This window comes from Anopheles coluzzii, chromosome 2 (genome assembly GCF_943734685.1).
Source record: "Anopheles coluzzii chromosome 2, AcolN3, whole genome shotgun sequence".
NCBI classification, from domain to species: domain Eukaryota; kingdom Metazoa; phylum Arthropoda; class Insecta; order Diptera; family Culicidae; genus Anopheles; species Anopheles coluzzii.
The window spans coordinates 68,405,146-68,417,705 of record NC_064670.1 but is presented as its reverse complement, the minus strand read 5'-3'; the positions used below and the strand labels follow the sequence as shown (position 1 = coordinate 68,417,705).

General features: G+C 38.0%; 1 protein-coding gene across 9 annotated transcripts in view; it reads right to left on the bottom strand.

Moving 5' to 3' along the window:
• LOC120947793 (WW domain-containing adapter protein with coiled-coil homolog) overlaps window positions 1-11,378 on the bottom strand; it is a 43,145-nt gene extending 31,767 nt beyond the window's left edge. Inside the window, exons 1-11 of one of the 9 annotated variants that reach the window (XM_040363510.2) lie at window positions 11,301-11,378; window positions 10,761-10,888; window positions 10,450-10,474; window positions 9,447-9,555; window positions 9,118-9,366; window positions 8,484-9,021; window positions 7,636-8,416; window positions 7,202-7,557; window positions 6,801-7,066; window positions 6,513-6,706; window positions 6,320-6,447 (exon numbers count right to left, since the gene is read on the bottom strand). In XM_040363510.2, coding sequence (XP_040219444.2) covers window positions 6,320-6,447; window positions 6,513-6,706; window positions 6,801-7,066; window positions 7,202-7,557; window positions 7,636-8,416; window positions 8,484-9,021; window positions 9,118-9,366; window positions 9,447-9,555; window positions 10,450-10,474; window positions 10,761-10,804 — 2,690 coding nt within the window. In that variant the 5' untranslated portion in view covers window positions 10,805-10,888; window positions 11,301-11,378. The other 8 variants (XM_040363509.2, XM_049606505.1, XM_040363511.2 and 5 more) reach the window with 8 other exon arrangements.
• Window positions 11,379-12,560: the final 1,182 nt, after the last annotated feature.

Here is a 12,560-nt window from a genome sequence, read left to right as displayed (position 1 = left end):
CAAAGATTCATATATATTCAAAGATTCAAGAACCTCGAACGATTCTTGCATCTCGAAAGATTCTTGCATCTCGAAAGATTCATGAATCCCAAAAGATTCCTATACAGGGTGGCCACTGGAATCAGTATTTTAAATTCCAGGTTTTTACCCGGTTTTTCCCGGATTTTTTTAGGTTTTCCCGGTTCACTATACTTTGTGTGCCGGTCATCGATACTTCATTTCCAAATTATTATATCAAAAAGCGTTTTCAAAAATCTCGATCTAGAGCATCTCTCCAAACTACGGCCCGCGGGCCGCTAGCAGCCTTCAAGAGCTTTTAATGAGGCCCGCGATGACTGGGTAAAGGTTAAGTTAAATAGCTTTCTTTTCTGACTAATTAATCAAATTTTATTGATTTACTTCTGAAAGACGAAAATCAAAATTCAATAAAAGAAAGCTCCAGAAATTTGATATAGGGTAAATGTACCTATAGTGGTGGTAGTACCAATAATGGTGGTATTGCGCTAAAATGCGCTTCATACGGCAAATAACATGTAATTGAGATATTTACGTTAGTGTGCAATGTTCTTTAGCCTTTTGCAAAAGATTTAAAAGTTTAATGGGGCCATTCCGTTACTTAGTGACCGAAAAATCCACTATTTTGTGAAATGTGTCAACATTTTTCCAAAATCCTTAGGATTTCATAACGAAACTCATTTTTCTGTTAATGTTCTAAATGACCACATAACCACGCAATTACTAGTTTTGAAACATAACTGTTATGAAATGTTATTGTTTTGCTAAAATTATTTGCCTTTTGACCATATTTATGCATTTTAAAGTGTTTTTCACCATAGTACCATTATAGGTACACAAAACAGGCATGTTCCTATAGTGGTTATAGTTGTAAATGTTGTGATCATAGCAACCTCTCTAGTTTAAACGAAGTGTAGTAGGCTTTATTGAAATAGAGAATAAATCAGTCTGCATTTTCCTTTCGTACGAACAAGAAGTTCCAACAGGTTATGGGCCCAGGATTAGTGGCGATTAAAACATTTTAACCAAAAGAAAGATTTCGCAAAATGGAACGATTGGGAATTGCAAAACTCAACGGAGGTAATTACAGTGTCTGGAAGACAAAGGTCGAATTCCTCCTCATCCGAGAAGAATTGTGGCAGTATGTGATCAGCGATGGACCGGGTAACACGACGGCCAGTCCCACTACCGAAGCCATCGGAGCAGTATGGAAGAGTGGTGATCAGAAGGCGTGAGCGACAATCGGCCTTTTACTGGAAGATAACCAACTCAATCTAATTAAGGACTGTAAGACGGCTAAAGCGACATGGGAAAAGCTGCGAGGACACTACGAAAAGGCCACACTAACTTCGAAGGTGTCGATTTTAAAAAATATATGTGAGAAGCGTTTTTCCGACGGTGAGGATATCGAGCAGCATATCTTCGAGATGGAAGAATTGTTCGATAGGCTAACATTGACCGGTGAGGAGCTAAGCAAGAGCCTGCAAGTGGCAATGGTGCTCCGAAGTCTCCCGCAATCTTTCTCGGTTCTGACCACAGCGTTGGAAAGCAGGTCTGACGACGAGCTTACGCTGGATTTGGTGAAAACCAAGGTGGTAGACGAAGTAGCCAAAAGGGGAAACAGAGGTTGCTGTGATTCTGTACTAAAGACAATTGTTAAGAAGAATCAAATGTTATGTCATTTCTGTCAACAACCAGGGCATAAAAGAAAGGATTGCCTGATTCTAATGGAGAAGCGGTCCAGAGATTTGAAACAGTCGGAAGGCCAGCATGGTATGAAACGGAGCCAGTTATGTGTGCAAACAACTGATGAAGAAACTCTGGAGCAGGAATATTCGTTCACGATGCGTGGATTTACAGCCAATTCGTGGATCGTTGATTCAGGAGCAACATCGCATATGTGTATCGATCGGTCATGTTTCGTGGAGCTGGACGAGCGTTATCAGCAGGACGTAATTTTGGCCGATGGCACAACGGCGAGGGTTGAAGGAATCGGTTCGTGTCGAATAACCACGCTGTCTCCGGAGGGTAAAACATCAAGAGTGACTCTTAACGATGTTTTGTTCGTCCCGAAGTTAGAGACAAACTTAGTGTCTGTTGAAAAACTGACGGCGAAAGGTGCTGTGATTCTTTTTGACATGAGCGGTTGTCGAATCGTAAAGGATCAGAAGGTTATTGCACTAGCAACAATTTCAAATGGATTATATTCACTGAAGACCAGAATGCAGAATGTCTTGACCCGAAAGAATGCCCGATATCGATCAATTGCAAAGTGTTTATTAATGCCAATGGATCTTGAATATCGGAATGTACAGCAGAAGGAGGAGGGACTGATGCTTAGGAAAGGCGAGCTTAGAAAACGCAAGTTACGAAAAGGCGAGTCATGTTCTTTTGTACATTGCAAAGATCGGACTATGTCATCAGGGTCTCGAATCTGGGTTGGATGTCATGGAAAAGATATGTTTGGAAGGTGTGAGAAGTCCATACCTAGAAATAATGAATTTCAGAGCGTGTGTTGTAGATCATAGCAACCTCGATAGTTAGAATCTGCGCCTACAACTTGGTTTAGAGCCAGCCGAGATTGAGGAGGAGTGTTGTGATCATAGCAACCTCTCTAGTTTAAACGAAGTGTAGTAGGCTTTATTGAAATAGAGAATAAATCAGTCTGCATTTTCCTTTCGTACGAACAAGAAGTTCCAACAGTAAAATCAATAAAAACGGGTCGTTGTAGATTTTTTTCGGGGATATTTTTGACATGTCGTACTGTTTTCACTAAAAGAAGCAACAGAAATGAGTTTTATGTAGGTAATTTACCAAAAACAGGCCAAAATTCGCTTATATGGCTGAATGAAAAATTGACTTCAAATCAAGCACACTCTTCCGTTGACGACAAGTGTGATGCAGTACTTTAGTCAATAGTTTCATCGATAAAATTTATACATTTTATACGATTAAATTACGCAAAAACCTATATTATGGCAGTAATCCTTGATATTCATACGAAAACAGCTTCGAAACTAAATTTCATTGATATTATACACCGTTTTTGATGCATCTTTACCACCACTATAGGAACACAATACGACGACTATAGGAACCATACCACCATTATAGGTACAACGAAGCAGTCACAAAAATATGTATTTTTTTCGTAAATTTGATGTATTTCAGGGTAAAAATGGTTGTGATTGCGATGATAAAACATATTCCAATTGTTATGTGTTAAAATATTCAGAAATTGTCCTTCCTGACACTTTAAATCTATTAAAACACGTTGGTACCACTACAAATTGCACCACTATTGGTACATTTACCCTATTTTGTTAGTATTTTCTTATTAAAACGAGATTTGAACTTCCACTCATTTTAAAGGTAGCGTCAAAATGGCCCTTAACAATGTTCATTGTGAAGCAATGCCGCCCCTGATTTGGAAGATGGAGACCCCTGATCTAGAAGATGGTGAGTAGAGACGAGTATTACGTGAAAGATTTACACTTGTCATAAATACTGAATAAAAGTTATTAGTGAATTATTAAGCAATAAAGTATTCAATCTAAAGGTGTGACAACACATTTGAGAAACATTTTTGGCATGTTTTTATCAAATTTGTACAAACAAATTTTCTATCGTGCGCTCGTTTGTGGATCTAATTTGACTACTATGGAGCGTAAGCTATTTAAATATGCAATCTTTATATTTTCGGAAGCTTGATATGAGCAAAGCACTAATGATAAAACGTCGATAAAAGCTTTAAAAATATTGCTTTTTGGTGGTTTAGCATCATGACACTAACTTAACCCCGTGACAAAGATATTTTGCATCTGCTATCAATTGTTGATTAACATATGTCATCACACACCTTTTTAAAAGGGTAACCGGATGTCATGGACCAACCAGCCACTGGAGAAAACATAAAAATCTGCGAAGAACGGATTTCCTGTAAAACAACAGCCATGCATTATGCTGTTTCTCGCACGATGCTGATAATGCACCTCACGAATAGATACACGAGATTTCAGTGGTTTTCTTAATTTTGGGATTCTTTCTTGATTTGTTTTATGGGAAGTGTATTTTATGTGATAAGAAGTGGGTTCAACGGCATCCTTTTTGAACTGGCTTTTATCTATTTACTCCCACGTAGAAACACACGCTCTTGCTTTCATTTTTCACCCATTAAAAAAAAATCCACGATATCAATAGCTGAGCTATAGGAACGGTTGTTCTTCGATTCTCTGAAAAGTTGAGAAAGGCAGCAATCTTCATCCATAGCGCTAGTGATGAATGGATGGATTAAAGCAAACCTCGTGAAAACAAAGGAGCTACGATCGGACTACAGAAGCTCAACTTGCGCGTATCAGTGTGGGAACCCAGTCAACCGGGTGGAATGCAGGTAGTGGCCTCAAATAAAAATGCAAAAAGCCAATGTACAGGCGATGTGTGAGTGGGTAACCTTAAAATTACTAAAGGGAACAAAAATTATCAGTTATCGCCATGAGGAGAACGGGGCGTAATTGCGATCGCCCACTAAATCCACCGTTAAATTCGACACGACAGCAACTTCACGAGAGATGAATAACAAAAGACGAGAGCAAGGTAGCACGAATAGGCCACCATCCCAGAGATGCGCAAGAACCGATATCGGTAAACGTAAGTATTGCACCAGTGCGAATGAGAAGCACATATATTGCGTACCATATGTGAGAAACGGAAAAACCCTACCTATATCTTAAGGGATTCATAAATATCTAAAAAAAATCATTAAGCTTGAGCTTTTTATTCTTCTTCTTCTGGACGTAACAACCTGCGTGGTTATGCCCTTACAGTATTTCGAGACTCCTTGAAAAGTACCACGCAGCCGGATAGTTTGTTTTGCTACAGGAAGACTGTCCATGCGAGGCTTGAACCCACAACGGGCAAATTCAATATTTTGGAAATCATACAGCTCTAAAGATACATTAATCCCTGGAAATATATGAATTTTAAAGGATTTATGGACCTTATAGGTTCAAGAACCTTAGGAGATTCCTGAATATTTAGAGATTCACGAATCTTTGAAGATTCGAGATTCATTAATCTTTATAGATTCGACTTGAGATTCGAATCACTCATCACTGAAGATTCATATGAATGAATCTCAACGAAAGATTCATAAAACCCAACACTAAAGTGAACCAAACAAGTCAACACTGAGCATTTGAAGTCGGAAATTTCGATTTTCTAGGAATTCTCGTACCATATAAACATTTTATGGCGAGTTACAATCTAGAACGTTTCACTGCTTTCAGTAGCGACTTTGTAAATTAAAGAACAAGTACGATTTAACAATGCCGAAGCAAACTGTTACGAACGCAAACGAAAGAAGCAAACGAATACTGTTGTAATTAGACAAATTGTAAGTTACAAAACGGTGAAGGGTAAAGCACAATGGAGAAGCCGTTAAAACGAAGAGCAATACGAGATATACGGCGATCTCACTGTCGTGCATTGATATTAATCATTTAACAGTAGGGCGTTGTATAAAACACATTTTTGGGTCGGTACATCTGTTATATCAGAAAAGAATGGAGTGTTTGGGCTCGAGAATGGAGGTAAACACAAAAGACACGAGCTGTATGACTAAGAAAGGTGATGGCAAAATACATGTTCTACGTGGAATTATGGAGTCAACATATTGCATTGATGTACGCACAGCACACTGTTTTGTGCTACTTTTCGCAACGCTAATGGTATGGCGCTAGTTAGGCCGGTCTCATGGTACAGTCGTCAACTCGTGCGACTTAACAACAAGCCCGTCATGGGTTCAAGCCCCAAATGGACCGTGCCGCCATACGTAGGACTGATTATCCTGCTATGCGGGGTAATTCATACGTCACTTAAAGCCAACCCCACAAGTGGGGCAGGCAGACCTTCACCGACAACGATTGTTAAGCCAAAGAAGAAGAAGAAGAAGAAAAACTTATATGAAGACTATTTTCGTTTGCTCCCTATTTTTTAAGTAAAGAGTATTTTTGATGTTTTTTTTTTCACATGGCCATGTAGAATAAGTCCCCTGCATTGCAAAGAAGAAAGAGCGACCGAAACTGAAGAGTCCGCTTTTCGATACCCAGCGCTATACAATATATATTTTCGTTTCGATATTTGAAATTACCCACGAACGCATTGCATCAGTAATCGTAACAGTTATACGATTTATAATTTAAGAAATGAAGGAATGAAATTTAAGAAGAAAGCGATTCAAAATCACCACATGGTAGGTTTCAAAGAATGTTTAACTAAAACATATTTACATTAATTCAATACATACTTCTGTTCTTGCAGGGTTGCTGTAATTTCGGTTATTCTAACTAAACTTCTTGCACATTTTAACTCGGCAGATACTTTGCTGCATTGTAAATCTCCTAAAATATGTGCTTCCTCGGAAAGTTTTTGAATCTGAAAGGTAAAATGGTGTACACTTTATGAAGTTAATCATCCATTGTTCATTGATTTAAATTTACCGTCTTTTCCAATATTTCTGATGGCCATCCAGTAACGTGAGATATTAGATCGGCACGGAAATATTTTGCTAAGCTAGGCGTTAAATTTGGGCCCTGAGATCGACCGCATTGAGATGACGCCATGACGCTCTGTAGACTGCATACGGAGCTGGACGTAGTCGATGTCACCACAACGTTACCCAATCCATCTACTACTAAAAATTATGGAACAAATATATGTATAATTATCTTATTAAGTTCTGTTTGTAATCATGCAGAAGATCCAAATTCATACAAATTATCACTTACGTTTTCTATGATCTACCAATGGTAAATCAAGCTCTTGCGTAGGGGTCGGAGGTCCATCACTCGTAAGGGCTGTATTACCACTACTGCATCCTCCCAAGTTCATGTTGTTTATCATATTCGATTGACTACTAGAATGGCTATTGGATGTATTATTGTGTTGTGTGCTGTGATTTAAAAGAATTGTCGATCCAATTGAAAGAGAAGACGAATGGACAGTATGCGATAAATTAGATACGTTGTAAAGTGGCGATTGTAATGCATGATCTCTGAAAATACATATATTCAAATGAAAATTATATTATTGAAATAGCTTTAAACAAGAATTGACAGTCTTAATGAGTTGATGATTAAAACAGTCGAATTTCATCGTACACTTTCGATACTGGATGAAACGGACTTACCTTAAATTAATCAACATTGAAGGACTGTTGCCTATATCATGCACAATACTGGAATTCTGTTGCCGGGACTGCATCATTAACGCATTATTGATAGTTTGCAAGGCCTTTTGTGGATTCAGGTCATTCTGTTCTATGGATTTGTTTCCAGTAATCTGAGAAAGAATTTTAGGTAATCCTGCTAACGATGTTGTGACACTGATGACTGTCCCACTGCTAGCAGAAGATGCCTGGATAGGGGACTGCGTGAAATGCTGAGAATGTAACGGTTGCTGTTGCACATGAGTCATCTGTTGCATAATTGTAGAGCCTTGTTGTTGTGTTACTGAAAGAGTTGAAACATTTTGTTGCTGCGATGACTGTAAGGAGAAAAGAAAATGTAAGAATGTTAAAATAGAGCAGCATTTAATATATGTCCAACGCATTACAACACATACCGTAAGCGATGGAGGTCCTGGTGCATTAGAGCTGAGAATTCCTGCATCTGGTGGGCATGCTTGTGTACACGATAATGTCGAAGCAGCAGTACCAGAATTATGCGTGGCCTGATGCAAGGCTGGAGACAGCATAGCCACCCCCAAGGAAGAGCATGACGTTGGATTAAATGAGGGCACTACACCTTGAGGTGCCGTCGACTGTGCGTAAGCGCATGTTTGGTTAACTGCAGAGTTGGACACCATTCGTGGCAAGAGACCAGGTAAGTTATGGTTAACACCTTCTAAAACCGCATTGCTGTTGTTTCCAACGGCAGTGTTCAATCCAATCACAGATGATGACATCGGTGTCAAACTACTCGAAACAGGGATAGCTGTTGTGTTTGTGCTGCTACTTCCACCAGATATACCAATATTTGTCTGTAAATGCTGGGAACCTATTTGAGATAGACCAGCAGTGGGTGTACTAGAGTGAGAATAACTAGCATCCGAGGTTGGTGTAGAGTCACCAGGACTGATATCCATGTCCGGATTTTCTTCCTCAATGGTTCGCCTTCTTGAAGAAGCTAGTGGGTTTTCTAAGGGTTGCCATCGTCCTCGGGAATTATTTTTGCTGCTACTGCTGCTACTGCTGCTGGAATGCTTTCCGTATGCTGAAGCGGATGAACGATTTACTATAGTTGACGTATAGCGTTCATCACGTTCTTTTTCTCCGCACCTATCTTTATCACGGTCGCGATCTTTTTCTCTATAATCCCGCTGCTGCTCCTTAACTAACACACGACTGTAAGAACATAAAAAAATCGTTGTTACGATATCAAGCAAATTACTTATCCATTAAAGAAACTTACCTTTCTTTCTCTATCCACTCGCGAGGCTTTTCCCATTGCGATACTTCTGTTTTGCAGTTATAGTAATATTTTTTTCCGGATGAGCTAACATGTTCACTCCAATCTCCAACACGGTTCACACGATCTCGATCGTTGCTTTGGTTGATACTATTTCCAGAGATGTTACCTCCAACACTACTGCTTGTATTACCAGCAGGAGCATTTACAGAAGAGCTTATCATACTGCTGTTAGAATTTCCACTATTAAGCGCATTGGCAATTATAGTCGCTGAAATGCTGCCAAGTACTCCCATGTTGTTGCTAGTATTAGCATTACCACCTCCAATACTACCAACACCGCTTCTGTCGCGCTCGCGTTCTCGTAAACGATCTCGTTCGCGATCTCTATCTCGTTCAATTCGTTCACGTTCGCGATCATCACTAGAAGTTCCGCGTTTATCGGGGAGTGAAGATGTCGTTATTTTAAATCTCCTATCGTGCATTGCACGATGATCGATGTCTCTTTCATTGCGGCCTCTCTTAGGTGACCGAGAACAGTCTAAAAACAGGAATAAAAAAGCGATGTAAAGCAAATGAAACAAACATATAAAACACGTAATGTATTCATAAGTGTTATCAAATTACACAAACAAACCTGAATATTTTTCTTTTTTATAATCTCGATCGCGTTCCTTGTCACGCAGTTTACTCATTGCGTACCCAGATGATTGATATCGATCACGATCTCTTTCTCTTTCACGATCACGATCACGATCACGATCACGATCACGATCACGATCACGATCACGATCACGATCACGGTCACGGTCACGGTCACGGTCACGGTCACGGTCACGGTCACGATGATCACGATCACGTTCTCGGTCCCGGTCTCGAGGAGAATCTAAAAAACACATATACATGAATATTAATATATATACTGTTTAATTGAGCCAGATATACTTTTTTTTTAAATAATTCTACCATTTATTGTTCCTCCAGCAGGTGAATTATCCCGATCCCTATTGTAACAAGTGGATCTAGACGAAGATTCGCGTTCATAGTCCCTTTTGGAGGAACTATATTTTGTGTTCTAGAAAAAAAAATCAAATTATCAAATCAAGCTATATGAATATGTCATACTTGAATACCAGCGAGTGTGTTAACGGTAGGTTATTATAACCCACGCTAAGACGCTAAATGGCATTCGCGTAACAAGGATAACACTTTTTTGAAGAAAGGTTCATATAAATTTGAAACCAAATCCAGCCTTTTCCCGCTCGTCGTAATATTTTTTTTTATTCAGAAATAAAACGATCGCGTCGTATACAAAGATGCTAGATATATATATTATTGTAAAAATGATCACAAATTACATAGTTGTTTCATGTTTCATTACATGTTCGGGGGATTCTTCTAAATGGTCTAGAACGGTGTATGATCTTGAATAATATTTCATTGAAATAATAATAGTAAAAGAATTAGTAAGTGTCAGTATTTCAAAATTTAATATTATGAATGATAAAAATCTTACTTCTTTGGTGATTTCAATTCTAGCTGTGACATTGTACATTGTATAAGATACAAAGTAACATCTATATCATTATAGCTGTTGTGTGAAAAGCATACGCTACCAATTAATCGCAATTTCATCGCCATTATCACGATAACAAATCAATATGTTATATCAATACAATCAAATCAAGAGACCTACATACTTAGGCGTAAATCGCAATAAAAAAGTGAAATACATACATCTAAAACATAGGCGTAGAATGAAATAGGGAATTTCAGTAAGGTAAACTACAGCTGACATAAATAATGAAAAATATAACATTTTACCGAAATGAAATATTTTAAAATTTTAATGGCAGGAAATCTAATTGGCGTTTGTCCATTGAGTGGTGGCGGTCGTTCAAACATATGTCCAACTCGAGAATTTGCACTAATCGAGGAAATATATGTGCCTTAAATGTGTTTATATTACCTGATACTGATGAGACTGATGATATCTAGAAAGAAAAAAATCACAGGGTAACGAATTAAAGGATATCGATATGTATATTAACGTAAATGTATCCGACTGCATTAATATGTTATTTTATGATCGTCAAAATTAACTCGTTTTGATATCATTTACAAATTTTGACAATATTTTTTTGAGAAATGAAATCACCTAAGAGATAACGTTTTAAACATCGATTGAATATCAAAATTAAAGATTCAATAGTTTAAAATCTTTTTTCCGTATGAATGTCTGCATTTATGATATACAAGGGAAGTGAAATAGAAATTTACCCATCGCTTAGCAAACGTTGCGGTTTCCTGGCATGCATTACCATTTAATAACGGAAATATTGTTTGCGCGTTCCTAGTCCTTACACGCGTTTTTCACTTAATTCACTTTTTTTTTATTTTCACAACAGCTAAGGAGAATCAATTATAAGATAGCTTACACGATTTGTTGTAAAATATACAAACACTCATAAGAGGAGCCAGAGCCTTGCATAACAAAAATATAGATAAAACACGCTTCTGCAATTATTGTTAACAAAACAGACAAGAAAACTCTAGATTTATAACTGTTAATGGCGACGAAAGTAACCAATTGAGATGGCTAACTATATTAAGACAGCACATTCAACATCCCAAGAGGACGATTCCATCTCATTCTGCAGCCCTCGAATGAATTGCTACGGATTGAATGAAATATTCACGGATTATTCGGCATCTCACGAGAAAACGAGAAAGACCATATGATTTAAGAATAAAAAACGATTGCACTATAAAAAGGCTTTCAGAAATAAAGCAAAAGTTTTAACGAAAGGTGTAATTTACAAGTTTTCACACTACGCCGCCATCTCCCAAGAATAATAAGACGAACAATTCAATAACGTAAGAATTAGATAGAGGTGTGCGTAACCGTTCAAATAGACATAGTGCGAAAACGTCGCGCGCGAAGATGTCTCGCGCGAAAAAAGTAGCTTAATTTGTAAACAGAGCTACTCGTCTCGCACGACATTCCTGCTTCGTCCGAAACAATCGGAATATTCAGTTTGTTATGAGCCAGACTGATTTAGAGTGCAAATAAATAAATAAAAAACTCAAATTAACTTATTTTTTGTGTTTTAAAATAAAATGTAAGTAAACTAGGTAAATTGAGCTACTTTGATCTATATAGAGTAAAATTTTTAGCTACTTTTTGTCCCGCGAGAAATTCTCGCTCTATGTCTATTAGAACGGTAACACATAATGAATGCCTACTCCAATCCATTCCACAGCTTGTTTGTAACCAAGGTATATGTAGGATAAGTAGAAAATCGAGGAACAAGGTGTATCCGCAAGATGTATGTATTAAGAGGGTAAAGTCTTGTCGCATTTGTCTGATCAAAATGATTGAGAATTGTTACCGTAGCAATAGACGATGCGCAATCTCAGATTACGCATGTATGTATCTGTCAAACGGATCGGTTAGATATATTTATCTGTCAAACAAATTAATAATCTCGACCATATAATCTTGAAAATTTATGCGCAATCTTGGCGCAATCTGAAAATGCATAGTGGGTATAGGGACTAGGTGGCTTTAGAGGTTTGGCGGGAAGGCCATATTGGACGAACGAATGACAGGAGGGGATTCGATTGTGATACGTAGTTTTTCACCCATACTACGACACATCAACCAAAACAGCCATTGGAATTCACACGCATACATCAACAAATGATCGAATCCCCTACTGTCATTTCGTTTTCATTTTTCTATAGCACGGCTGTCAAATTGTTCGGGATAAGCCCACCTGTATAATGAACCCACTTTGTGAAAATGTATGGAAATGACGTTTATAGCTCAGGATAGGCTACGTGAAATGTCTTACCGTAGCAATAGACGATGCGCAATCTCAGATTGCGCATATATTTTTCTGTCAAACGGGTCGGTTTGATATATTTATCTGTCAAAAAAAAAATTATATATCTCGGACATATAATCTTGAAAATTTATGCGCAATCTTGGCGCAATCTGAAAATGTATGGAAATGACGTTTATAGCTCAGGGTTGGCTTCGCGAAATGACTTATGTTGTGATAGAATGAATATATG